Consider the following 26,280-nt stretch of genomic DNA (forward strand, 5'->3'; position numbering starts at 1 on the left):
TTATTCAGCCAGGCTGAATTTAAAATTTCCTAACGAAAATCTTATTCAGCCAGGCTGAATTGAAGATTTCCTAACGAAAATCTTATTCAGCCAGGCTGAATTGAAGATTTCCTAACGAAAATCTTATTCAGCCAAGCTGAATTGAAGATTTCCTAACGAAAATCTTATTCAGCCAGGCTGAATTGAAGATTTCCTAACGAAAATCTTATTCAGCCAGGCTGAATTGAAGATTTCCTAACGAAAATCTTATTCAGCCAGGCTGAATTGAAGATTTCCTAACGAAAATCTTATTCAGCCAGGCTGAATTGAAGATTTCCTAACGAAAATCTTATTCAGCCAGGCTGAATTGAAGATTTCCTAACGAAAATCTTATTCAGCCAGGCTGAATTGAAGATTTCCTAACGAAAATCTTATTCAGCCAGGCTGAATTGAAGATTTCCTAACGAAAATCTTATTCAGCCAGGCTGAATTGAAGATTTCCTAACGAAAATCTTATTCAGCCAGGCTGAATTGAAGATTTCCTAACGAAAATCTTATTCAGCCAGGCTGAATTGAAAATTTCCTAACGAACATCTTATTCAACCAGGCTGAATAGAAGATTTCCTAACGAAAATCTTATTCAGTCAGGCTGAATAGAAGATTTCCTAACGAAAATCTTATTCAGTCAGGCTGAATTGAAGATTTCCTAACGAAAATCTTATTTAGCCAGGCTGAATTGAAAATATCCTAAAGAAAATCTTATTCAGCCCTGCTGAATTGCAATTTTCCTATGGAAATCTTATTCAGCCAAAAGAAATTCCTATAGAAAAGTTTTAAATATCCCTTCCTCTTTCCATAGGTTTCCAAACCCTGGAGTGGTTAATGCAGTATCATTTGGATGTTCCCGAATTATATTTCCTAATTACCGCTTTGATAATGGGCCAACCCGTCAAGTTGTTAGCCACGGAACACACCAAATTTGATTTGGATCGTGTTTGGTCATTCTTGTGGGGAGCTCCGGTCTCAGCCAATACAAATATTCCCAAAATGAACATATGTCCCGAGGGTGTGTGTGTCCTGCTGGGCATGGTCCGCGCCATTGTGCATGGCGGTGAAATGGCACCCTGGCTAAATAGCCACCCTGAGACAATAATACAACTCTTGTTCAGCCTCTATCAGAATCTAACCGATTTCATGCCAGTTATGATGTCTGGAGATGTAATATCCTCTTTGGTGGCTGTGCTCTTCCCTAACAGTACTAAAGATGAAAATGTGGACTCAGAACCGAATAGCGGCAATAGTTCACCCACAGAAGAAACGGGAGGCTTTATGCTAAGCCTTAATGCTGGTGGCTCCATTAATCCAAGTACTCTAGTCAAGCTAACCAATCATCCGGTAAGGAAATGTATCATCGACTTCCTGCGCGTGATTGTGGTGGATTCGTTGAGCTTAAATATGCATGGCAAAACAACACCAGTCATAGATTTGGTGTTGGATTCATCACCGGAAAACTCCGAGCTGAATTTACAAATTGAATATCAAACGGAAATCATTACCGCTCTAATGGATCATTTGCTGGCGGCAGATATTTTGGTGGGAGAACAGGCAGCATTGTCTTTGGTGCCGCTCCTACAAAGTCATACCCAACATGTGGCACCAAATGTATTCTATTTCACCGCCCGTGTTGTGGATAAAATGTGGCAAGGATGTCTGACCCGCAATCCCCATGATATTTTTGATTTTATTATAAAGTTGATAGCCCAGGCTAAGAGGAGAACATCTTCATTGACATTGGAACAGTTACATCACTCTTTGAATCGTACCATTTTGTATTTATTGTCAAGGCCCACTGAAGCCATTACGGAGCAGATGAGTGTTTTGGAGGCTTTACACAAAATTATCACACATCGCCTGTTGATATTTGGAGCAGGAAATCATGAGTTGGAATTCATTGGTTGCCTAACCTATTGTCTGCTGCAATTGACTTCTGATATGAAGATAATATTGGAACCATCCACGGCGCGTAATACGACCTGGCATGTTAATCCCCAGGCAGATATTATTGAACCCAAAGATGAGGATTTAAATCAACTGCAGGTAAGGACAAATTTTCATTTTATATAAAACGAACCTAACCTCATTCTTTTCCTAGGGTCGCAATTTAATTGTTGGCGCCGCCTTCCGTGTCTGGGAGGAGCTGTATGTTTGCAAAAAGCCTGCCATTGAAGAGGTCTTCAAGGTGACATTGTCAGCCCCACCCAACAATCAAAAGGCTCCTGATTTACAAACCACCAGAGAACAGGTTATGGAGTTGGCCTCGAAGTTGTGGTTTAATTATGTTGATGCTGAACGTAAGGCATCATATCGCATACCCTGGGAAATCCACAATCAAATCCAATCGAAAATTCAAAAAGTCACTGGAGGTTTGACGCGATTGGCCAGCCGTACCAAAGTTAAGAAGGATGAAATGGTGAGGGCCAAATCATCAATGACCCGGGAGTCGGCATTCGAGTGCACCAACATACATGTGCAGTTGATAAAGTGAGTAGTTTGGTTATAATGGACTCTAAGAGCTAGGGTGGAGGTACGAAATAGACCTTTTTTGAGGTTAGAAGTAAATATATATTCGCAATTTTTAGTAATAGAAGCACTATCCGATGCCACATTGAATTAAAAAATTTCATTGAATTGCAGTTTTCCTAACGAAAAACTTATTCAGCCAGGCTGAATTGCAGTTTTCCTAATGAAAAACTTATTCAGCCAGGCTGAATTGCAGTTTTCCTAACGAAAAACTTATTCAGCCAGGCTGAATTGCAGTTTTCCTAACGAAAAACTTATTCAGCCCGGCTGAATTGCAATTTTCCTAACGAAAAACTTATTCAGCCCGGCTGAATTGCAGTTTTCCTAACGAAAAACTTATTCAGCCAGGCTGAATTGCAGTTTTCTTAACGAAAAATTTATTCAGCCAGGCTGAATTGCAGTTTTCTTAACGAAAAACTTATTCAGCCAGGCTGAATTGCAGTTTTCTTAACGAAAAACTTATTCAGCCAGGCTGAATTGCAGTTTTCTTAACGAAAAACTTATTCAGCCAGGCTGAATTGCAGTTTTCTTAACGAAAAACTTATTCAGCCAGGCTGAATTGCAGTTTTCCTAACGAAAAACTTATTCAGCCAGGCTGAATTGCAGTTTTCCTAACGAAAAACTTATTCAGCCAGGCTGAATTGCAGTTTTCCTAACGAAAAACTTATTCAGCCAGGCTGAATTGCAGTTTTCCTAACGAAAAACTTATTCAGCCAGGCTGAATTGCAGTTTTCCTAACGAAAAACTTATTCAGCCAGGCTGAATTGCAGTTTTCCTAAAGAAAAACTTATTCAGCCAGGCTGAATTGCAGTTTTCCTAACGAAAAACTTATTCAGCCAGGCTGAATTGCAGTTTTCCTAACGAAAAACTTATTCAGCCAGGCTGAATTGCAGTTTTCCTAACGAAAAACTTATTCAGCCAGGCTGAATTGCAGTTTTCCTAACGAAAAACTTATTCAGCCAGGCTGAATTGCAGTTTTCCTAACGAAAAACTTATTCAGCCAGGCTGAATTGCAGTTTTCCTAACGAAAAACTTATTCAGCCAGGCTGAATTGCAGTTTTCCTAACGAAAAACTTATTCAGCCAGGCTGAATTGCAGTTTTCCTAACGAAAAACTTATTCAGCCAGTCTGAATTGCAGTTTTCCTAACGAAAAACTTATTCAGCCAGGCTGAATTGCAGTTTTCCTAACGAAAACTTATTCGGCCAGGCTGACTTGCAGTTTTCCTAACGAAAAACTTATTTAGCCAGGCTGAATTGCAACTTTCCTAACGAAGAACTTATTCAGCCAGAACTTTCCTAACGAAAAACTTATTCAGCCAGGCTGAATAACAGTTTTCCGATGGAAATACTTATTCAACCAAACTGAATTGCAGTTTTTTATTCAAACCTGATGAGGTGAAATTTTCCTATAAAGACCCCTCCAACTCGTCAATAAAGACTGTCTTCAGATCATCCATAAAGTTCCCCTTCAGCTCCTCTAAGAAGACTTTCTTCAGCTCTTCTGTAAAGGCTTCCTTCTGCTCGTCTATAATGACTCCCCCAGATCATCTTTAAGGACCGGATTCAAGTCGTCTTCAAAGACGACCTTCAGCTCGTCTATAAAGACGACCTTCAGCTCGTCTATAAAGACGACCTTCAGCTCGTCTATAAAGACGACTTTCAGCTCGTCTATAAAGACGACCTTCAGCTCGTCTATAAAGACGACCTTCAGCTCGTCTATAAAGACGACCTTCAGCTCGTCTATAAAGACGACCTTCAGCTCGTCTATAAAGACGACCTTCAGCTCGTCTATAAAGACGACCTTCAGCTCGTCTATAAAGACGACCTTCAGCTCGTCTATAAAGACGACCTTCAGCTCGACTATAAAGACGACCTTCAGCTCGACTATAAAGACGACCTTCAGCTCGTCTATAAAGACGACCTTCAGCTCGTCTATAAAGACGACCTTCAGCTCGTCTATAAAGACGACCTTCAGCTCGACTATAAAGACGACCTTCAGCTCGACTATAAAGACGACCTTCAGCTCGTCTATAAAGACGACCTTCAGCTCGACTATAAAGACGACCTTCAGCTCGACTATAAAGACGACCTTCAGCTCGTCTATAAAGACGACCTTCAGCTCGTCTATAAAGACGACCTTCAGCTCGTCTATAAAGACGACCTTCAGCTCGTCTATAAAGACGACCTTCAGCTCGTCTATAAAGACGACCTTCAGCTCGTCTATAAAGACGACCTTCAGCTCGTCTATAAAGACGACCTTCAGCTCGACTATAAAGACGACCTTCAGCTCGACCCTTCAGCTCGACTATAAAGACGACCTTCAGCTCGTCTATAAAGACGACCTTCAGCTCGTCTATAAAGACGACCTTCAGCTCGTCTATAAAGACGACCTTCAGCTCGACTATAAATACGACCTTCAGCTCGACTATAAAGACGACCTTCAGCTCGTCTATAAAGACGACCTTCAGCTCGTCTATAAAGACGACCTTCAGCTCGACTATAAAGACGACCTTCAGCTCGACTATAAAGACGACCTTCAGCTCGTCTATAAAGACGACCTTCAGCTCGTCTATAAAGACGACCTTCAGCTCGTCTATAAAGACGATCTTCAGCTCGTCTGTAAAGACGACCTTCAGCTCGTCTATAAAGACGATCTTCAGCTCGTCTATAAAGACGATCTTCAGCTCGTCTGTAAAGACGATCTTCAGCTCGTCTGTAAAGACGATCTTCAGCTCGTCTGTAAAGACGATCTTCAGCTCGTCTGTAAAGACGACCTTCAGCTCCTCTATAAAGACGACCTTTTCAGCTCGTCTATAAAGACGACCTTTTCAGCTCGTCTATAAAGACGACCCTCAGCTCGTCTATAAAGACGACCCTCAGCTCGTCTATAAAGACGACCTTTAGCTCGTCTATAAAGAAGACTTTCAGCTCGTCTATAAAGACGACCCTCAGTTCGTCTATAAAGACGATCTTCAGCTCGTCTGTAAAGACGACCTTCAGCTCGTCTATAAAGACGATCTTCAGCATGTCTACAAAGACGACCTTCAGCTCGTCTATAAAGACGACCTTCAGCTCCCCGTTAAATTGACTATAAAGTCACCTTCTAGCCGTCTATAATGATTCGCTTTCCTTCGTTTATAAAGTCTCCTCTCGTTGATAGATCATAGACTCTTTTTATTGTCATAACCTCACTTTTTTCTGGAAAAAATTTCTAACCACACTTTTTGTAAACATCTCCATTTTCAGAGACCTCTGGGAGTTACGCTGTAAACAATACCTTCAAATGTTACAACACACACAACGTTATGTCTATCAGGATTGGGTACAATCAGAAACGGAACTGACGCGAGAACGTGGCCTGTGGGGCCCTGAAGGTTGTTCAACACTTGATAAATGGATACTGGACACTACGGAAGGGCCACATCGTATGCGTAAGAAAACCATGCGTAATGATCTCTTTTATCTGCAATACCCCTATCGTCCGGAATTGGATATGCCCGATAATCGTCAATTGAAATATAAGGTTGCTACAAGTTTTGATAGTAAAATCTACTATACCCACTGTCAGCAGCCTCCACGTATATTGTGTGAAACAGATTCGCTGCAACAACAACAATCACTACAACATCAACATTCCGTAGATGCCAATCAGCTGTTAAAAGCCTCGGGACAACAATCACATGCCCATCCCCAGCTGCAAACATCAAAAAGTGAACCAGGTGGTACGACCACAACACCACCACAATCGCCCAATGAACATCGTATTGCCCATACGCAGGAATCGTTAGATGCCAATGCTCCCGATGATGATGAGGAAGATGATGAAATGTCAAACATTGGCGATAATGAGACATTCTTAAGGCTGTTGGAAGATCAGGAAAAGATTTCCTTTATGTTTAGATGTGCCCGCATACAGGGTCTGGACACCTTTGAGGGTCTGCTGTTGTTCGGCAAGGAACATTGTTATATTGTTGATGGGTTTACTTTGCTTAAGAATCGGGAAATTAAAGATATTGATACATTGCCTCCGGGAGCATATGAGCCAATTATACCGAATTCGGGTGGTACAACAAGGCAGCACAAAGTGCGTCAATGCTCCAAATTTGCCTATGAAGAGATTCGAGAGGTCCACAAGAGACGCTACTTGTTGCAACCCATAGCTTTGGAGGTCTTTTCCGAAGATGGTCGTAATTATTTGCTAAGTTTTCCCAGGAAAGTCCGCAACAAGGTGTATCAAAGGTTTATGGCCCATGCCACAGCCATTAATGATAATGCCCAACAATCGGTGGCTGGGCAAAAGAGAACCGCCAGTGTTGAGCAGACTTCGGGAATATTTAGTAGTTTAATTGGTGAAACTTCGGTTACCCAGAGATGGGTGGTAAGTATTGGGTTGAAGGGGTTTTTGGTTGAATTTTGTTGATTCATTATTTTTTACTGCAGCGTGGTGAAATTTCCAACTTCCAATATTTGATGCATTTAAATACCTTGGCTGGTCGCTCATACAATGATCTCATGCAGTATCCAGTATTCCCCTGGATATTGGCGGACTATGACTCAGAAGAATTGGATTTTAATAATCCCAAAACATTCCGCGATTTCTCCAAACCCATGGGTGCTCAATCCGAGGAGAGGCTGGAACAATTCCAGAAAAGATTTAAGGTGGGTATCTCAAAGATTCTTATTATCCGAACAAAATTTAAGATTTCTCTTATTTTAGGAATGGGATGACCCGCATGGTGAAACACCACCCTATCACTATGGCACCCATTACTCTTCGGCCATGATTGTTTGCTCATATTTGGTACGTTTGGAACCATTTACCCAGCATTTCTTGCGTTTGCAAGGAGGTCATTTTGATTTGGCTGATCGTATGTTCCACAGCCTAAAGGAGGCCTGGTTGTCGGCCTCCAAATTTAATATGGCTGATGTAAAAGAGTTAATACCTGAATTTTTCTACCTCCCAGAATTTATAACCAATTCGAATAATTTTGATTTGGGTAAGTTGAGAGATCAGAGGAGCCACCTAAAAGAGAATTAATCTGTCTGTCTTTCTTCAAGGTACTAAACAAAATGGTGAAACATTAAATGATGTCATCTTACCACCCTGGGCCAAACAGGATCCAAGAGAATTTATCAGATTACATCGCAATGCCTTGGAGTGTGATTATGTTAGCCAGAATTTACATTTGGTAAGGATATTAAAGGATGTTAAGATAGTCTTTATGGAAGAGTTGAATGTGGTATTTATAGACCAGCTGAAGGTGGTCTTTATAGACCAGCTAAAGGTGGTCTTTATAGACCAGCTAAAGGTGGTCTTTATAGACCAGCTAAAGGTGGTCTTTATAGACCAGCTAAAGGTGGTCTTTATAGACCAGCTGAAGGTGGTCATTATAGACCAGCTAAAGGTGGTCTTTATAGACCAACCAGCTGAAGGTGGTCTTTTTAGACCAGCTGAAGGTGGTCTTTATAGACCAGCTGAAGGTGGTCTTTATAGACCAGCTGAAGGTGGTCTTTATAGACCAATAATCGTTGGATTTTTTAAAATATTTTTTCAATAATCGTGGATTTTTTAAAAAAAATATTTTTTCAATAATCGTGGATTTTTTAAAAAATATTTTTCAATAATCGTGGATTTTTTAAAATATTTTTTCAAAAATCGTGGATTTTTAAAATATTTTTTCAATAATCGTGGATTTAAAAAAAAAAAAAATATTTTTTAAATAATCGTGGATTTAAAAAAAATATTTTTTAAATAATCGTGGATTATTTAATTCTTTTTCCAATAATCGCGGCTTTTTTAAAAAATATTTTTTCAATAATCGTGGATTTTTCAAAAAACATTTTTTCATTAATCGTGGTTTTTTATAAAATATTTTTTCAATAATCGTGGATTTTTTAAAATATTTTTTCAAAAATCGTGGATTTTTAAAATATTTTTTCAATAATCGTGGATTTAAAAAAAAAAATATTTTTTAAATAATCGTGGATTTAAAAAAAATATTTTTTCAATAATCGTAGATTTTTTAAAAAATATTGTTTCAATAATCGTAGATTTTTTAAAAAATATTTTTTCAATAATAGTCGATTTTTTAAAAAAAATATTTTTTCAATAATCGTGGATTTTTTAAAAAATATTTTTCAACAATCGTAGATTTTTTAAAAATATTGTTTCAATAATCGTGGATTTTTTAAAAAATATTTTTTCAATAATAGTGGATTTTTTAAAAAATATTTTTTCTGTATTCGTGGATTTTTTTTAAAAATATTTTTTCAATAATCGTGGATTTTTTAAAAAATATTTTTTCAATAATCGTGGATTTTTTAAAAAATATTTTTTCAATAATCGTGGATTTTTTAAAAAATATTTTTTCAATAATCGTGGATTTTTTAAAACATATTTTTTCAATAATCGTGGATTTTTTAAAAAATATTTTTTCAATAATCGTGGATTTTTAAAAAATATTTTTTCAATAATCGTGGATTTTTTAAAAAATATTTTTTCAATAATCGTGGATTTTTAAAAAATATTTTTTCAATAATCGTGGATTTTTTAAAAAATATTTTTTCAATAATCGTGGATTTTTAAAAAATATATTTCCAATAATCGTGGATTTTTAAAAATATATATTTTTTCATAGATTTTTTTAAAAAAAATATTTTTTTCAATAATCGTGGATTAAAAAAAAAAAATATTTTTTCCAATAATCGTGGATTTTTTAAAAATTATTTTTCAATAATCGTGGATTTTTTAAAAATTATTTTTCAATAATCATGGATTTTTAAAAATTATTTTTCAATAATCGTGGATTTTTAAAAATTATTTTTCAATAATCGTGGATTTTTTAAAAATTATTTTTCAATAATCGTGGATTTTTAAAAATTATTTTTCAATAATCGTGGATTTTTAAAAATTATTGTGAATAATCGTGGATTTTTAAAAATTATTTTTAATAATCGTAGATTAAAAAAAAAATAAATAAATAAAACATTCGTGGATTTTTTAAAAAAATAATTTTTCATTAGGTCATTAATGTGGCGGTATTGTGATGTTTGACATCTTTCTTTAAAATTGCTTGTCAGGATATTTATCCTATCCTGTACCATGATAATCCCAGTTAACGAGTGTAGTCTATTTGTTGAGTACAGCCAAGGAAGGTTATAAATCATTTTGAGGAGTTTGTTCTGTGAAACTTGTAGCTTTTTGATGTGGCATTTGGCAGAAGAAGACCAAACAGGGGCACAGTAATACATTATGGGTTGAAATATTGATTTAAATAAGAGCAATTTGTTCTCCAAGCTAAGTTCAGATTTCCTGTTGATTAGCGGGTACAGCATTCTGGTGACCTTGTTGATTTTGTCCACGATATATGGGATGTGGAGCTTAAAGTTAATTCTTTTGTCGAGTACAACTCCGAGGTATTTGACGCTATCCTTCCATTCAATGTTGTAGTTGTTGAAAAGTAATGGTCTATTTGGCAAGAAACATGATTTACGCTTCCTGGTAAAGTATATGGCATCAGTTTTTTCATGATTTAATAGAATTTTCCATTTTTGGAAATATAAGTTTAGGACTGATAAAGCTGATTCCAATTCATTAATGATATTTGTGAAGTAAGTATCCGAACATAAAATGGAAGTGTCAACTGCAAAAAAGGAAGTTGTGCAGCTACTAAAAGTTGGAATGTCAGAAGTGAAAATGTTGTATAATATTGGAGATAAGCATGATCCCTGAGGGCATCCAGCATTAATACACATTTCATCAGAAGAAGTTGTTCCAATAAATACTTTAAAGGATCTCTCTTTTAAAAAGCTTTGAATAATTTTTATGAGGAATAATGGAAAATTAAATTTGCTCAGTTTGTAGATGAGGCCGTCGTGCCAAACAGAATCAAAAGCAGCTTTAATATCTAGCAGTACCATTCCGGTGGATTTACCAGAATTGAAATTTTCCATTACCATCTTTTTAATTTTGTAAACTGGGTGAGCTGTATTATGTTCTCTCCTAAAGCCGAATTGTTGGGGTGAGAGGACATTATTCGTATTAATACAATGTAGTATTTTGTCTTTGATGATGGTTTCCAAAACTTTACTTATGGATGATAGCAAACTTATCGGCCTGTACGACGCTGGCTTGTCAGGTGGTTTGTTAGGTTTGAGCAAAGGAATGGTTTTAGAATATTTCCAGACAACAGGAAAGTATGAAAGTTTCAGACAGGAGTTTAAAATGTGCGTGAGGTATTGTTTCCCCTTCTTAGGCAAATTTTTTAAACATAGGTTGTTTATATTATCTATGCCAGGAGATTTTCTGACTTTCATTTTTTTCAATATGACCTCCTCATGAGCCAAATTTATAAAAGAATCATTATCTAAGACTGCAATCTGTTGATTAATTTCAGCAATTTTTGCGTTGACTTCAGAAATCGTTGCGGTGTCACTAAGGTTGTTAGTCAGATTGTGGTTATTGTGAAAATGTGTTGCAATTATATCGCATTTGTCCTTCTGTGAGTAATAAAGATCGTTGTTGTAGGACAGTATTGGAATATGTTTCGTTTTTCTTCTCAACATTTTGGAGACTTTCCATAGTGGTTTAGAGGAAGGATGTAATTCTGATAACATTTTGTTCCAAGATTGGTTTCTGAACATAATCAATTCATGATTTATCCTTTTATTTAAGCGGTTCATAGCAAGTCTATCGCCAACATCTCTAAATCTTTTGAAATTTCTTTTGTATATATTTCTATGCAGGATTAAAACTTTAATAAAGTTTGGTATCGACTTTTTCTGTGGAGTTATTTTAAATTTAGGTACACTGTAATCAATTGCGGATTTTATGGTGTTCGTAAATGATTCAATATGTGTGTCAATTTGATTTGTATTTCCACATAGCACGGCTTCTTCCGAATTAGGTAAATGTTCACTGATGAAACGTTTATAACGGGACCAATTTGCCTTATTATAGTCAAGGTATATACCAGTAGTAGTTCTTACGTTCAAATTTATTTCGCACACGACTGGTAAGTGATCTGAATTTAGATCGTTGATGCTATTAATAGAAATCACATTTTGAGATATGTTTGTAAGAAAAATATCCAAATTTGATGGACGCCTTCTTGGATCAGCTGGTATATAAGAGTTTTTTGATGAGAATACTATCTGAAGGTTGTTGTGTTGAAGATTGTCGTATAACAAATTACCCCATGCGTTATTTCTTGAACATCCCCAATAACAGTGTCTGCAGTTAAAATCTCCTCCAAGTAAAAACTTGTTAGAATTTGTCGTCAATTTGGGTAAATCTGATGCGAAACGATTTCTTAATATAGCGTTAGAACTTCCACCTGGAAAGTAGCAGGAATATATGTGTAAGTAATCGTCACCTGTGTATATTTTTATTCCAATGTTCTCTATATTATTCGTATTTAGAGGTGGTAATAGTTGATGTTTTATGCATTTCTTAACAAGAATGGCAACTCCGCCGCCCCTGTTATCAAGCCGATCATTTCTATAGACGTTATATTTCCTGTTTTTTAAAGAACAATTTCTATTTAACCATGTTTCGTTTAACAGGCAAATATCAACATTGTGTTTTTCAATAAAGTGCAATAATTCTTCAATTTTGTTCCGTATGCCGCGGGCATTCCATGTCATTATATTTAAGTTTTGGGTGTTCATGATAAAAATTTGAATGCTAAATTAGTGATGACCTCAAATTGGTCAGCTTTAGACTTACATTTCCTCAAACTCGAAATTAGTTCAAAAGTAATATTTTTCATCTCTTCAAGAGAAAATAAATTATTATTGGACTGGCTACTACTTTGGGGAACATTCCATCCAGAAAAATTGGGTACGTTTTCCTGTCTCAACGAATTTGGAAATTCGTGAGGGAAATTAAGATTTTTCTCGAACTGCGCAGACGGTTTTTTAACGCTGCGAGTTTCATAACGTTTCTTCAATTCAATATATCTCAATCGACTTGGGCAATCTGATGACGAAGATTTATGGTCACCATTACAGTTGGCACATTTCTGGATTGTAGCATTACATTCGGTGGTTAAGTGATTTCCTGCGCAAACAGCACAGAAGGTTTTGACCCTACAACGATTAGAGCCATGGCCAAACATTTGGCAGTTGTAACACTGCGTAATTTTTCCTTTATTGGGTTTTTGGTATTCCCAACGGACTCTAAGTTTATTAATGTCAGAATAATTTTGACGCAACTCTTTTAATGTTACCGATTTCCTTTCGAAATAAACAACATAAATTATATTTTCATAAGGGCGATCATTATTAGACTTTCTAATCACCAACTTGACATCCACGCACTTAAGTCCCATTTCAATGAGATATTTTTTGACTATCTTTGGATCCATTTTATCCATTTGAAGTAAAATTGCCTTGAATGGCTTTTCCTGTTTAGGAAGATACGAGAAGAACTCCATATTAAATTGTTCACTTAATGCCTTGCACATTAACTCCATATCTTCGTTCTTGGTTAAGAAAAGTTTTAATCCTATTGAAATTTTTCTTACTGAGTAAGAAGTAACATTCAGAATTCTACACATTTCATGGACTTGTTCCACTTTGCATTTTAATATTGTTATTGGAGGAATTTTATCTTTGATTGGATTATCGATAACTGTATCATCATTTATGTTATCGTCATCATCTGGATCCACCACTTGGAGAGGGAGAAAGTAGTTTTGATTTCCTCTCTGAGGAGAATCATTAGTTTTTTGTTTTTTTTTCATGTTATAATGCATTATCCGGCAAAAAGGGGCACACGTGCCCTTGATGAGAATAACAACAGAACAACCACCACTCAGTCTTCGTTCAGAAGTCAATGAAGAAGGTTCTGTTGTCGGTTGTTTCAATGATTTTTAATTTTAGCAATGCATTAACGCACACGCTGTTTGTGGAGAGAGCGAGAGAGAGTCGTATGCGTGAGGCCGCAAACAATGCATTTGTAGTGGTGCCGATACCTGTTATCACTGATGGGCAGAAATGCTCTGCCTCACACACAAAAGTGTAAAAAATACATGAGTCTCTCGCAATTTGCCCATCAGTGCTGTTATAATGCCTTGACGGGACAGCAACTGCATTGTCGCACGTTCTCTTAATTTTGCTTGTTTTTATTTTTTTGCCTCTCGTCTTCTCAATTGTAAGAAGAACAAGCAGGAGTAGCTGTAATTATTGTTTTTGTTTGTACTGAGTTTACTAAGAAGAAAAACACGTCTGCACAATTCAATGTAAACTATACGACTGAAAAAGTATTTTTAGATTTTTTAAATAAAAGTATTTTTAGATTAAATAATAAAAAAAAAATTCAATAATCGTGGATTTTTTAAAAAATAATATTTTTCAATAGTCGTGGATTTTTAAAAAATATTTTTTTTTCAATAATCGTAAATTTTTTTAAAAATATTTTTCCAATAATCGTGGATTTTTTAAAAAAATATTTTTTCAATAATCGTGGATTTTTTAAAAAAATATTTTTTCAATAATCGTGGATTTTTTAAAAAAATATTTTTTCAATAATCGTGGATTTTTTAAAAAAATATTTTTTCAATAATCGTGGATTTTTTAAAAAAATATTTTTTCAATAATCGTGGATTTTTTAAAAAAATATTTTTTCAATAATCGTGGATTTTTTAAAAAAATATTTTTTCAATAATCGTGGATTTTTAAAAAAAAAATATTTTTTTAATAATCGTAGATTTTTTAAAAAAATATTTTTTCAATAATCGTGAATTTTTTAAAAAATATTCTTTAAAAAATACACGATTATTGAAAAAATATTCTTTAAAAAATACACGATTATTGAAAAAATATTCTTTAAAAAATACACGATTATTGAAAAAATATTTTTTTTTTTAAAAAATCCACGATTATTGAATTTTTTTTAAATCCACGATTATTGAAAACATATATTTTTTAAAAAATCCACCTTTATTGAAAAAAAGATTATTGAAACAATTTTTTATTTTTTAAAAAAATATTTTCAATAATCGTGGATTTTTTTAAAAATATTTTTTCAATAATCGTGGATTTTTTAAAAAAATATTTTTTCAATAATGGTGGATTTTTAAAATATATATTTTTTCAATAATCGTGGATTTAAAAAAAAAAAATTCAATAATCGTGGATTTTTAAATAAAAAAATTTTAATTATCGTGAATTTTTTAAAGAATATTTTTTCAATAATCGTGGATACATAAAAAAATATTTTTAGATTTTTAAAAAATATATATTTTTAGATTTTTAAAAAATATATATTTTTAGATTTTAAAAAAATATGTTTTTAGATTTAAAAATATATTTTTCAATTTTATTCATAAAAGTTGAATTTTTAAAACATTTTTTTTTTTTACGTGAATTTTTATTTGTTCCATTTTATTGTTCTGTCTTCCAGTGGATCGATCTAATATTTGGCCACAAACAACAAGGTCCGGCTGCCGTAGAAGCAACTAATGTTTTCCATCATTTGTTCTATGAAGGAAATGTGGATATCTACAAGTAAGTCGAATCTTTTTCCCCATTCACTACTGTCAGAGTTCATTAAAACTTAACTCTCACTTTCTTAATTCTAGCATTGATGATCCCTTGAAGAAAAATGCCACAATTGGTTTCATTAATAATTTTGGTCAAATACCAAAGCAGCTATTTAAGAAACCCCACCCCGCCAAGAAAATGTCTGGCTCAAGGCATTCCACATTAATCGATCCGAGCGCTTTGATACAGGGCAATACAACTGTTTTACAGTCAGATCGTTTGTTCTTCCATAATTTGGATAATTTGAAACCGAGCCTGCAACCCATTAAGGAGCTGAAAGGTCCAGTGGGTCAGATATTGCAACCAGATAAGACTGTTTTTGCTGTGGAACAAAATAAGGTAAGGTCAGCAATCCTCTTAAGGAAAGAAAGATGTTAAATGTTGTCTCTCCCTTCTTTTCCAGGTTATGATGCCTCCTTCATATACCAAATACATTGCCTGGGGCTTTGCCGATCACTCGCTGCGCATTGGGCTCTATGATACAGATCGTGCTTCGTTTGTCTCGGAAGCAGCTGCTCAAAATTCTGGTGAAATTTTGGCCTGTGCTTGTCCCAACTCAAAAATGATCATCACAGCGGGCACAAGTTCGGTTATTACAATATGGAAATTTGATGCAAATCGTAAAAGTTTAACGGTAAAACATTCGCTGCATGGACACACGGATGCTGTTACCTGTTTGGCAGCCAGTGCAGCATATAATGTTATTGTCTCGGGATCAAGAGATGGTACTGCAATTGTTTGGGATATGACAAGATTTACATTTGTACGCCAGCTGCCAGGACATGTGGGTGTGGTGGCAGCGGTGGCCATTAATGAACTGACAGGTGATATTGCAACATGTTCCGCCACATGGTTACATGTATGGTCTATTAATGGTGACCCCTTGGCCACGGTAAATACTAGCGTGGGTAGTGCCGATCGTATGCAGCAGATATTATGTGTTGCTTTTTCGCAAATTCGTGAATGGGATCCACAAAATGTTGTTATGACCGGGTCAACAGATGGTGTTGTGAGGGTAGGTGTAGCGAACAGACTCCTTAGGGTACATTATCTAAAACTCCATTGTTTTCTTGATAGATGTGGTCTCTGGAATATGTCCAAGTTCCAATTGAACGGAAACTGAAACGTTATGCCGAGATAAAATCCCAGGAAAATCCAGATACCGGCTCGGACAAAGAAGATGATGCTGCTGCGGGAGGAGAAACTTCCAAGAAAATGGAATTATTTAAACAAATGCAAAGCATATCTTCACATGATGATAATGGTAGCCACAACCTTCGTTCTTTCATAGATTCTGTTTACTTAACCTCAAATACTTTGTCTCTTTTTAGAAATCCATAAATCAGCTTCCGAAAGTAGCATATCAGAAGCATCGCAGCATTCAAACAACTCAACACAATCAGATAAACCAATGAAAGAATGTGAAATTCCTATGACATCAGAGCGGCGGAAATCTTCATTTTCTGGTGCGAAATCTTTGCATGAAATCAAGTCATCAACGGTAGAGGGTTCAGGAGGCAATAAGGGTAATGAAGGTATGTTCTTTTTAATATCGATAATTTTTTAAATCAAATACTAAATGTGTGATTTTTGTCGTTACAACCAGAAGAAGAACGCACCACAATGCGACCCAGCAAATCGGACACCAGTCTCACAGATGGTTTTGTTATGATTGACAATGATAAACATCGCGGTGATCATTGTCTGAAGAAAGGTAATGGTTCTGCTCGATATTTCGATACATTTCTTTATTGCCATTATATTTTTTATAACCTCAGGCTTTAAGTGGCAACGTCAATTAATGTTCCGTTCAAAATTAACCATGCACACGGCCTATGATCGCAAAGATAATGCCGAACCGGCCAGTATAACAGCCTTGACGGTATCAAAAGATCATAAGATCCTTTATGTGGGTAAGTTGACAAGAATAAAATTTAACATTTTGGAGATATTTATCATGATTTGTATTATTTTTGTTCTCCTTTTGTCTTTAGGTGATGCCCGTGGCCGCATCTATTCATGGTGTGTTACTGAACAACCCGGCCGTGGTGTGGCTGATCATTGGCTTAAGGATGAAGGAGCTGATCAGTGTGTTAAATGTCATGTTAAGTAAGTATTACCTTTAAAGATCATGGAGTTTTTAAAAATAATTTTTGAGGATCGTGGATTTTTTTAAAATATTTTTTGGGGATAGTGGTTGTTTTAAAAATAATTTTTTGGATCGTGGATTGTTTTAGAAATATTTTTTGAGGATCGCGAATGTTTTTAAAATATTTTTGAGGATCGTGGTTGTGTTAAAAATATTTTTTGAAGATCGTGGATCTTTTTAAAAATATTTTTTGAGGATCGTGGTTGTGTTAAAAGTATTTTTTGAAGATCGTGGATCTTTTTAAAAATATTTTTGATGGTCATGGATTTTTAAAAAATATTTTTGGATTTTTATTTTATTTTTTGGATTTTTTAAAAATATTTTTTAAGGATCGTTAATTTTTTAAAAACGTTTTTTGAGGATTGTGGATTTTTTAAAAATATTTTTTGAGGACCGTAGGTTTAAAAACAAATATTTTTTGAGGACCGTTCTTTTAAAATATTGTTCGAGGATCGTGGATTTTTTTAAATATTTTTTGAGGATTGTGGATTTTTCAAAAAATGTTAAAAATAGTGAATTTTTTAAAAATATTTTTTGAGGATCGTGGATATTTTAAAAATATTCTTGAGGATCGTGGATTTTTTAAAAATATTTTTTGAGGATCGTGGATATTTTAAAAATATTCTTGAGGATCGTGGATTTTTTAAAAATATTTTTTGAGGATCGTGGATATTTTAAAAATATTTTTTGAGGATTGTGGATATCTTAAAAATATTTTTTGAGGATTGTGGATTTTTTTAAAAAATGTTAAAAATAGTGAATTTTTTTAAAAATATTTTTTGAGGATCGTGTGTATTTTAAAAATATTTTTTGAGGACCGTGGATATTTTAAAAATATTTTTTGATGATCGTGGATATCTTAAAAATATTTTTTGAGAATTGTGGATTTTTTTAAAAAATGTTAAAAATAGTGAATTTTTTTAAAAATATTTTTTGAGGATCGTGGGTATTTTAAAAATATTTTTTGAGGACCGTGGATATTTTAAAAATATTTTTTGAGGATCCTGTATATCTTAAAAATATTTTTTGAGGATCGTAGATTTTTATAAAAATAATTTTTTAGAATAGTGGGTTTTTTAAAAACAGTTTTTGAGGATTGTGGATTTTTTAAAAATAATTTTGAGTATCGTAGATTTAAAAAAAAGAGGATCGTCGATTGTTAAAAAAATATTTTTGAATATCGTGGATTTAAAAAAATGAGGATCGTTGATTTTTAAAAAAATATTTTTGAGGATAGCGGATTTTTAAAAAAATATTTTTTTTGGATTTTATAAAAATATTTTTTGAGGATCATGGATTTTTTAAATATTTTTGGGGATCGTGGATTTTTAAAACGTTGTTGTGTTAAAAGTATTTTTTGAAGATCGTGGATCTTTTTAAAAATATTTTTTGATGATCGTGGATCTTTTTAAAAATATTTTTGATGGTCATGGATTTTTAAAAAATATTTTTGGATTTTTATTTTTTGGATTTTTTAAAAATATTTTTTGAGGATCGTTGATTTTTTAAAAACGCTTTTTGAGGATTGTTGATTTTTTAAAAATATTTTTTGAGGACCGTAGATTTAAAAACAAATATTTTTTGAGGACCGTTCTTTTAAATTTTTTTTCGAGGATCGTGGATTTTTTTAAAATATTTTTTGAGGATCGTGGATATTTTAAAAATATTCTTGAGGATCGTGGATTTTTTAAAAATATTTTTTGATGATCGTGGATTTTTTAAAAATATTTTTTGAGGATCGTGGTTATCTTAAAAATATTTTTTGAGGATCGTGGTTATCTTAAAAATATTTTTTGAGGATTGTGGTTTTTTTTAAAAATCTTAAAAATAGTGCATTTTTTTAAAAATATTTTTTGAGGATCGTGGTTATCTTAAAAATATTTTTTGAGGATTGTGGATTTTTCAAAAAATGTTAAAAATAGTGAATTTTTTTAAAAATATTTTTTGAGAATCGTGGATATTTGAAAAATATTTTTTGAGGATCGTGGATTTTTTTAAAATATTTTTTGAGGATCGTGGATATTTTAAAAATATTCTTGAGGATCGTGGATTTTTTAAAAATATTTTTTGAGGATCGTGGATATTTTAAAAATATTTTTTGAGGATCGTGGATATTTTAAAAATATTTTTTGAGGATCGTGGTTATCTTAAAAATATTTTTTGAGGATTGTGGTTTTTTTAAAAAATCTTAAAAATAGTGCATTTTTTTAAAAATATTTTTTGAGGATCGTGGATTTTTATAAAAATAATTTTTTAGAATAGTGGATTTTTTTTGAGGGTTGTGGATTTTTTAAAAATAGTTTTGAGTATCGTAGATTTAAAAAAAGTGGATCGTCGATTTTTAAAAAAATATTTTTGAACATCGTGGATTTAAAAAAATGAGGATCGTTGATTTTTAAAAAAATGTTTTTGAGGATCGCGGATTTTTAAAAAAATATTTTTTTTGGATTTTTTAAAAATATTTTTTGAGGATCATGGATTTTTTAAATATTTTTGGGGATCGTGGATTTTTAAAACATGGTTGTGTTAAAAGTATTTTTTGAAGATAGTGGATCTTTTTAAAAATATTTTTTGATGATCGTGGATATTTTTAAAAATATTTTTGATGGTCATGGATTTTTAAAAGATATTTTTGGATTTTTATTTTTTGGATTTTTTAAAAATACTTTTTGAGGATCGTGGGTATTTTAAAAATATTCTTGAGGATCGCGGATTTTTTAAAAATATTTTTTGAGGATCGTGGATATTTTAAAAATATTTTTTGAGGATCGTGGATATCTTAAAAATATTTTTTGAGGATTGCGGATTTTTTTAAAAAATGTTAAAAATAGTGAATTTTTTTAAAAATACTTTTTGAGGATCGTGGGTATTTTAAAAATATTCTTGAGGATCGCGGATTTTTTAAAAATATTTTTTGAGGATCGTGGATATTTTAAAAATATTTTTTGAGGATCGTGGATATCTTAAAAATATTTTTTGAGGATTGTGGATTTTTTTAAAAAATGTTAAAAATAGTGAATTTTTTTAAAAATATTTTTTGAGGATCGTGGATATTTTAAAAATATTTTTTGAGGATCGTGGATTTTTTAAAAATATTTTTTGAGGATCGTGGATATTTTAAAAATATTTTTTGAGGATCGTGGATATCTTAAAAATATTTTTTGAGGATCGTAGATTTTTATAAAAATAATTTTTTAGAATAATGGATTTTTTAAAAATATTTTTTGAGGATCGTGGATATTTTAAAAATATTTTTTGAGGATCGTGGATATCTTAAAAATATTTTTTGAGGATTGTGGATTTTTTTAAAAAATGTTAAAAATAGTGAATTTTTTTAAAAATATTTTTTGAGGATCGTGGATTTTTTAAAAATACTTTTTGAGGATCGTGGGTATTTTAAAAATATTCTTGAGGATCGCGGATTTTTTAAAAATATTTTTTGAGGATCGTGGATATTTTAAAAATATTTTTTGAGGATCGTGGATATCTTAAAAATATTTTTTGAGGATTGTGGATTTTTTTAAAAAATGTTAAAAATAGTGAATTTTTTTAAAAATACTTTTTTGAGGATCGTGGGTATTTTAAAAATATTCCTGAGGATCGCGGATTTTTTAAAAATATTTTTTGAGGATCGTGGATATTTTAAAAATATTTTTTGAGGATCGTGGATATCTTAAAAATATTTTTTGAGGATTGTGGATTTTTTTAAAAAATGTTAAAAATAGTGAATTTTTTTAAAAATACTTTTTGAGGATCGTGGGTATTTTAAAAATATTCTTGAGGATCGCGGATTTTTTAAAAATATTTTTTGAGGATCGTGGATATTTTAAAAATATTTTTTGAGGATCGTGGATATCTTAAAAATATTTTTTGAGGATTGTGGATTTTTTTAAAAAATGTTAAAAATAGTGAATTTTTTTAAAAATACTTTTTGAGGATCGTGGGTATTTTAAAAATATTCTTGAGGATCGCGGATTTTTTAAAAATATTTTTTGAGGATCGTGGATATTTTAAAAATATTTTTTGAGGATCGTGGATATCTTAAAAATATTTTTTGAGGATTGTGGATTTTTTTAAAAATGTTAAAAATAGTGAATTTTTTTAAAAATATTTTTTGAGGATCGTGGATATTTTAAAAATATTTTTTGAGGATCGTGGATATTTTAAAAATATTTTTTGAGGATCGTGGATATCTTAAAAATATTTTTTGAGGATTGTGGATTTTTTTAAAAAATGTTAAAAATAGTGAATTTTTTTAAAAATATTTTTTGAGGATCGTGGATTTTTTAAAAATACTTTTTGAGGATCGTGGGTATTTTAAAAATATTCTTGAGGATCGCGGATTTTTTAAAAATATTTTTTGAGGATCGTGGATATTTTAAAAATATTTTTTGAGGATCGTGGATATCTTAAAAATATTTTTTGAGGATTGTGGATTTTTTTAAAAAATGTTAAAAATATTTTTTGAGGATCGTGGGTATTTTAAAAATATTCTTGAGGATCGCGGATTTTTTAAAAATATTTTTTGAGGATCGTGGATATTTTAAAAATATTTTTTGAGGATCGTGGATATCTTAAAAATATTTTTTGAGGATTGTGGATTTTTTTAAAAAATGTTAAAAATAGTGAATTTTTTTAAAAATACTTTTTGAGGATCGTGGGTATTTTAAAAATATTCTTGAGGATCGCGGATTTTTTAAAAATATTTTTTGAGGATCGTGGATATTTTAAAAATATTTTTTGAGGATCGTGGATATCTTAAAAATATTTTTTGAGGATTGTGGATTTTTTTAAAAAATGTTAAAAATAGTGAATTTTTTTAAAAATACTTTTTGAGGATCGTGGGTATTTTAAAAATATTCTTGAGGATCGCGGATTTTTTAAAAATATTTTTTGAGGATCGTGGATATTTTAAAAATATTTTTTGAGGATCGTGGATATCTTAAAAATATTTTTTGAGGATTGTGGATTTTTTTAAAAAATGTTAAAAATAGTGAATTTTTTTAAAAATACTTTTTGAGGATCCTGGGTATTTTAAAAATATTCTTGAGGATCGCGGATTTTTTAAAAATATTTTTTGAGGATCGTGGATATTTTAAAAATATTTTTTGAGGATCGTGGATATCTTAAAAATATTTTTTGAGGATTGTGGATTTTTTTAAAAAATGTTAAAAATAGTGAATTTTTTTAAAAATATTTTTTGAGGATCGTGGATATTTTAAAAATATTTTTTGAGGATCGTGGATTTTTTAAAAATATTTTTTGAGGATCGTGGATATTTTAAAAATATTTTTTGAGGATCGTGGATATCTTAAAAATATTTTTGAGGATCGCGGATTTTTAAAAAAATATTTTTTTTTGGATTTTTTAAAAATATTTTTTGCGGATCATGGATTTTTTAAATATTTTTGGGGATCGTGGATTTTTAAAACAGTGTTATTGAGGATGGCTTTATAACTTTTTTTTGAGTTTTTAAAATTATTTTTTGAGGATATTGGATTTAAAAAAATTGTTAGGATCATTGTTTTTAAAAAAAAAAATATTTTATGGATTTTTTTAAAAATATTTTTTGAGGATCGTGGATTTTTTAAAAATGTTTTTGATTTGTTTATAACTTTTTTTGGATTTTACAAAAAAAAAAATGAGGATGGTGGATTTAAAAAAAATGAGGATCGTTGTTTTTTTAAAAAATATTTTTTGGATTTTTTAAAAATATTTTTGAGGTTCCTGAATTTTTTAAAAATACTGTTTGAGGATGATGGATTTTTTTTTAATATTTTTTGAGGATCGTGGATTTTTTTTAAAAATATTTTTTGAGGACCGTAGATTTAAAACAAAAAAATATTTTTTGAGGACCGTGTATTTTTAAAGAATATTTTTTGGGGATCGTGGTTCTTTTAAAATACTGTTTGAAGATCGTGGATTTTTTTAAAATATTTTTGACGGTCGTGGATTTTTTAAAAACTGTTAAAAATAGTTTTTGACCATCTTGGATTTTTTTAAAACTATTTTTTAAGAGTTGTGGATTTTTTAAAATATTTTTTGAGGATCGTAGATTTTTTAAACCTATTTTTAAGGGTTATAGATTTTTTAAAAATAGTTTTTGAGCTGTGTGGATTTTTAAAAATATTTTTTGAGGATCGTGGATTTATTGAAAATATTAGTTGATCATCGTGGACTTAAAAAAAAGAAATTTTGAGGATCGTGGATTTTTAATTTTTTTCTGAGTTTGGTGATTATTTTAAAAATATTTTTGAGGATAGTGAATTTTTTAAAAACATTGTTTAAGGATCGTGGATTTGTTAACAACATTTTTGAGGATCTTAGAGTTTTTAAAATGTTTTCTGAGTGTATTTGACTTTATAAAAATATTTTTTGAGGATCGTGGATTTTTTAAAAATAATTTTTGAGGATCGTGGATTTTTATAAAAATATTTTTTGCGGATCGTGGATTTTTATAAAAATATTTTTTGAGGATCGTGGATTTTTATAAAAATAATTTTTTAGAATAGTGGATTTTTTAAAAATAGTTATTGAGGATCGTGGATATGTTTAAAAATATTTTAGAGGATCGTGGTTGTTTTTAACATAATTTTTTGGGGATCGTGGATTGTTTTAGAAATATATTTTGAGCATCGCGGATGTTTTTAAAATATTTTTTGAGGATCGTGGTTATTTTAAAAATATTTTTTGAAGATCGTGGAACTTTTTAAAAATATTTTTGAAGGTCATGTATTTTTAAAAAATATTTTTGGATTTTAAAAAAATATTTTTTGGATTTTTTAAAAATATTTTTTGAGGATCGTGGATATCTTAAAAATATTTTTTGAGGATCGTAGATTTTTATAAAAATAATTTTTTAGAATAATGGATTTTTTAAAAACAGTTTTTGAGGATTGTGGAATTTTTTAAAAATAGTTTTGAGTATCGTTGATTTAAAAAAATGAGGATCGTCGATTTTTAAAAAAAAATATTTTTGAGTATCGTGGATTTAAAAAAAAATGAGGATCGTTGATTTTTAAAAAAATATTTTTGAGGATCGCGGATTTTTAAAAAAATATTTTTTTGGATTTTTTAAAAATATTTTTTGAGGATCATGGATTTTTTAAATATTTTTGGGGATCGTGGATTTTTAAAATAATGCTTATGAGGATGGCTTTATAACTTTTTTTGGATTTTTCAAAAATAATTTTTGAGGATATTGGATTTAAAAAAAAATGTTAGGATCGTTGTTTTTTAAAAAAAATATTTTATGGATTTTTTTAAAATTTTTTTGAGGATCGTGGATTTTTTAAAAATATTTTTGGGGATCGTCGATTTTTAAAAAATGTTTTTGATTTGTTTATAACTTTTTTTGGAATTAAAAAAAACTGAGGATGGTGGATTTTATTCTTTTAATAATTTTAGAGGATCCTAAATTTTTTAAAAATATTTTTCGAGGATCGTGAATTTTTTTAAATATTATTAAAAAATTGTTTTTGAGGATCGTGGATTTTTTAAAAATACTTTTTTGAGGATCGTGCATTTTTTAAAAACATTGTTTGAGGGTAGTAGATTTTTTAAAAATATTGTTTAGGGATCGTGGAATTTTTTTAAAATATTTTTTGAGGATCGTGGTTTTTTTAAAATTCTGTTTGAGGATCGTGGGTTTTTTAAAAATATGTTTTGAGGATAGTGGATTTTTTTAACAATATTTTTGAGGATCGTGGATTTTTTTAAAAATATTTTTTGATGCTCGTGGATTTTTTAAAAATATTTTTTGAGGTTCGTGGATTTTTTAAAAATATTTGCTGAGGATCGTGGATTTTTAAAAAATATTTTTTGAGGATTGTGGTTTTTTTAAAAATATTTTTTTGAGGATTGTGGATTTTTTTACAAATATTATTTGAGGACCGTGGATTTTTCTAATATATGTTTGAGGATCGTGGATTTTTTAAAAATATTTTTTGGAAGATCGTGGCTTTTTTAGAAATGTTTTTTGAGAATCTTGGATTTTTTTAAAAATATTTTTGAGGGTCAACAACAAGTCGTGGATTTTTCAAAAATATTCTGAGGACAAAAACGCGTTGTTGATTTTTAAAAAATATTTTTTGAAGAACCAGAAGATCTTGTGGATTTTTTTAAATTTTTTTAGAGTCTAGAGGACATCGTGGACTCTTTTAAAAATATTTTTTGAGGAACAAGAGAACCTAGTGGATTTTTTAAACTTTTTTTTAAAGAACTAGAAGACTTCTTGGATTTTTAATAAAATTTTTGAGGAATTAGCTATGCTGAGGTTATATATCTATCTGCCTGCACAGTTGACTGATACTTTTTTACTTGTTTTGAATATATTATTTGAAAACCAAACTGTAACTAAATATTTCTTTATCCATCTTCCCTTTCTTTTCAGATTCACATTATATGAACGTAAACACCATTGTCGCAATTGTGGTCAGGTGTTCTGTAATAAATGTAGTCGTTTCGAATCGGAAATATCACGTTTGCGAATATTGAAACCGGTGCGAGTGTGTCAGTCGTGTTATGCACAATTACGGGCGACATCTGTTGACAATTAATAAACAATAAAATAATATTAAAATATTTTAGAAGGAAAAATAATTATTAAAAAAGACATACATACATTTATGAATATAAAACACACACATACATACATAGTTTTACAGAGAAACCGAAAAGAGTAAATGTACCTTTTACAAACTATAAAAATAAAAAAGAATAAAAATATATAAAAATAATTTAAAAACATTATACCAAAAAAATTAAATTATAAATGAACTTAAGAAAAAGATACACACATAAATACATATAAATAAATATATAAAAAAATATTAAGAAAAAAAGAATAATTAGTTGTTAAGTATAGAGAAAAAAAAATAATTAGTGTTAAAAAATAAATACAATAATAATATTAAAAAAAAAACTATGAAAAAAAACAGAATTAAAACAACAATACAAACAAGAAAATAAGAAAATGTAACACAAAGACGGAGAAGTTCGTAGGCCTAAAATTTCAATATTATTG

General features: G+C 31.0%; 1 protein-coding gene across 2 annotated transcripts in view; it reads left to right on the top strand.

The window, feature by feature from the left end:
- LOC141393921 (WD repeat and FYVE domain-containing protein 3-like) overlaps positions 1-25,990 on the top strand; it is a 42,200-nt gene extending 16,210 nt beyond the window's left edge. Inside the window, exons 9-23 of one of the 2 annotated variants that reach the window (XM_073967548.1) lie at positions 839-2,076; positions 2,132-2,520; positions 5,807-6,938; positions 7,001-7,219; positions 7,278-7,557; positions 7,619-7,749; positions 14,967-15,070; positions 15,145-15,445; positions 15,510-16,121; positions 16,184-16,370; positions 16,438-16,641; positions 16,713-16,820; positions 16,885-17,019; positions 17,101-17,215; positions 25,648-25,990. In XM_073967548.1, coding sequence (XP_073823649.1) covers positions 839-2,076; positions 2,132-2,520; positions 5,807-6,938; positions 7,001-7,219; positions 7,278-7,557; positions 7,619-7,749; positions 14,967-15,070; positions 15,145-15,445; positions 15,510-16,121; positions 16,184-16,370; positions 16,438-16,641; positions 16,713-16,820; positions 16,885-17,019; positions 17,101-17,215; positions 25,648-25,813 — 5,321 coding nt within the window. In that variant the 3' untranslated portion in view covers positions 25,814-25,990. The remainder of the gene's footprint in view (positions 1-838; positions 2,077-2,131; positions 2,521-5,806; positions 6,939-7,000; positions 7,220-7,277; positions 7,558-7,618; positions 7,750-14,966; positions 15,071-15,144; positions 15,446-15,509; positions 16,122-16,183; positions 16,371-16,437; positions 16,642-16,712; positions 16,821-16,884; positions 17,020-17,100; positions 17,216-25,647) is intronic. The other variant, XM_073967549.1, reaches the window with a different exon arrangement.
- The last annotated feature ends 290 nt before the right edge of the window (positions 25,991-26,280 follow it).

The sequence above is a fragment of the Musca autumnalis genome, unplaced genomic scaffold (assembly GCF_047663935.1).
Source record: "Musca autumnalis isolate F117 unplaced genomic scaffold, ASM4766393v1 scaffold_2, whole genome shotgun sequence".
NCBI lineage: Eukaryota > Metazoa > Arthropoda > Insecta > Diptera > Muscidae > Musca > Musca autumnalis.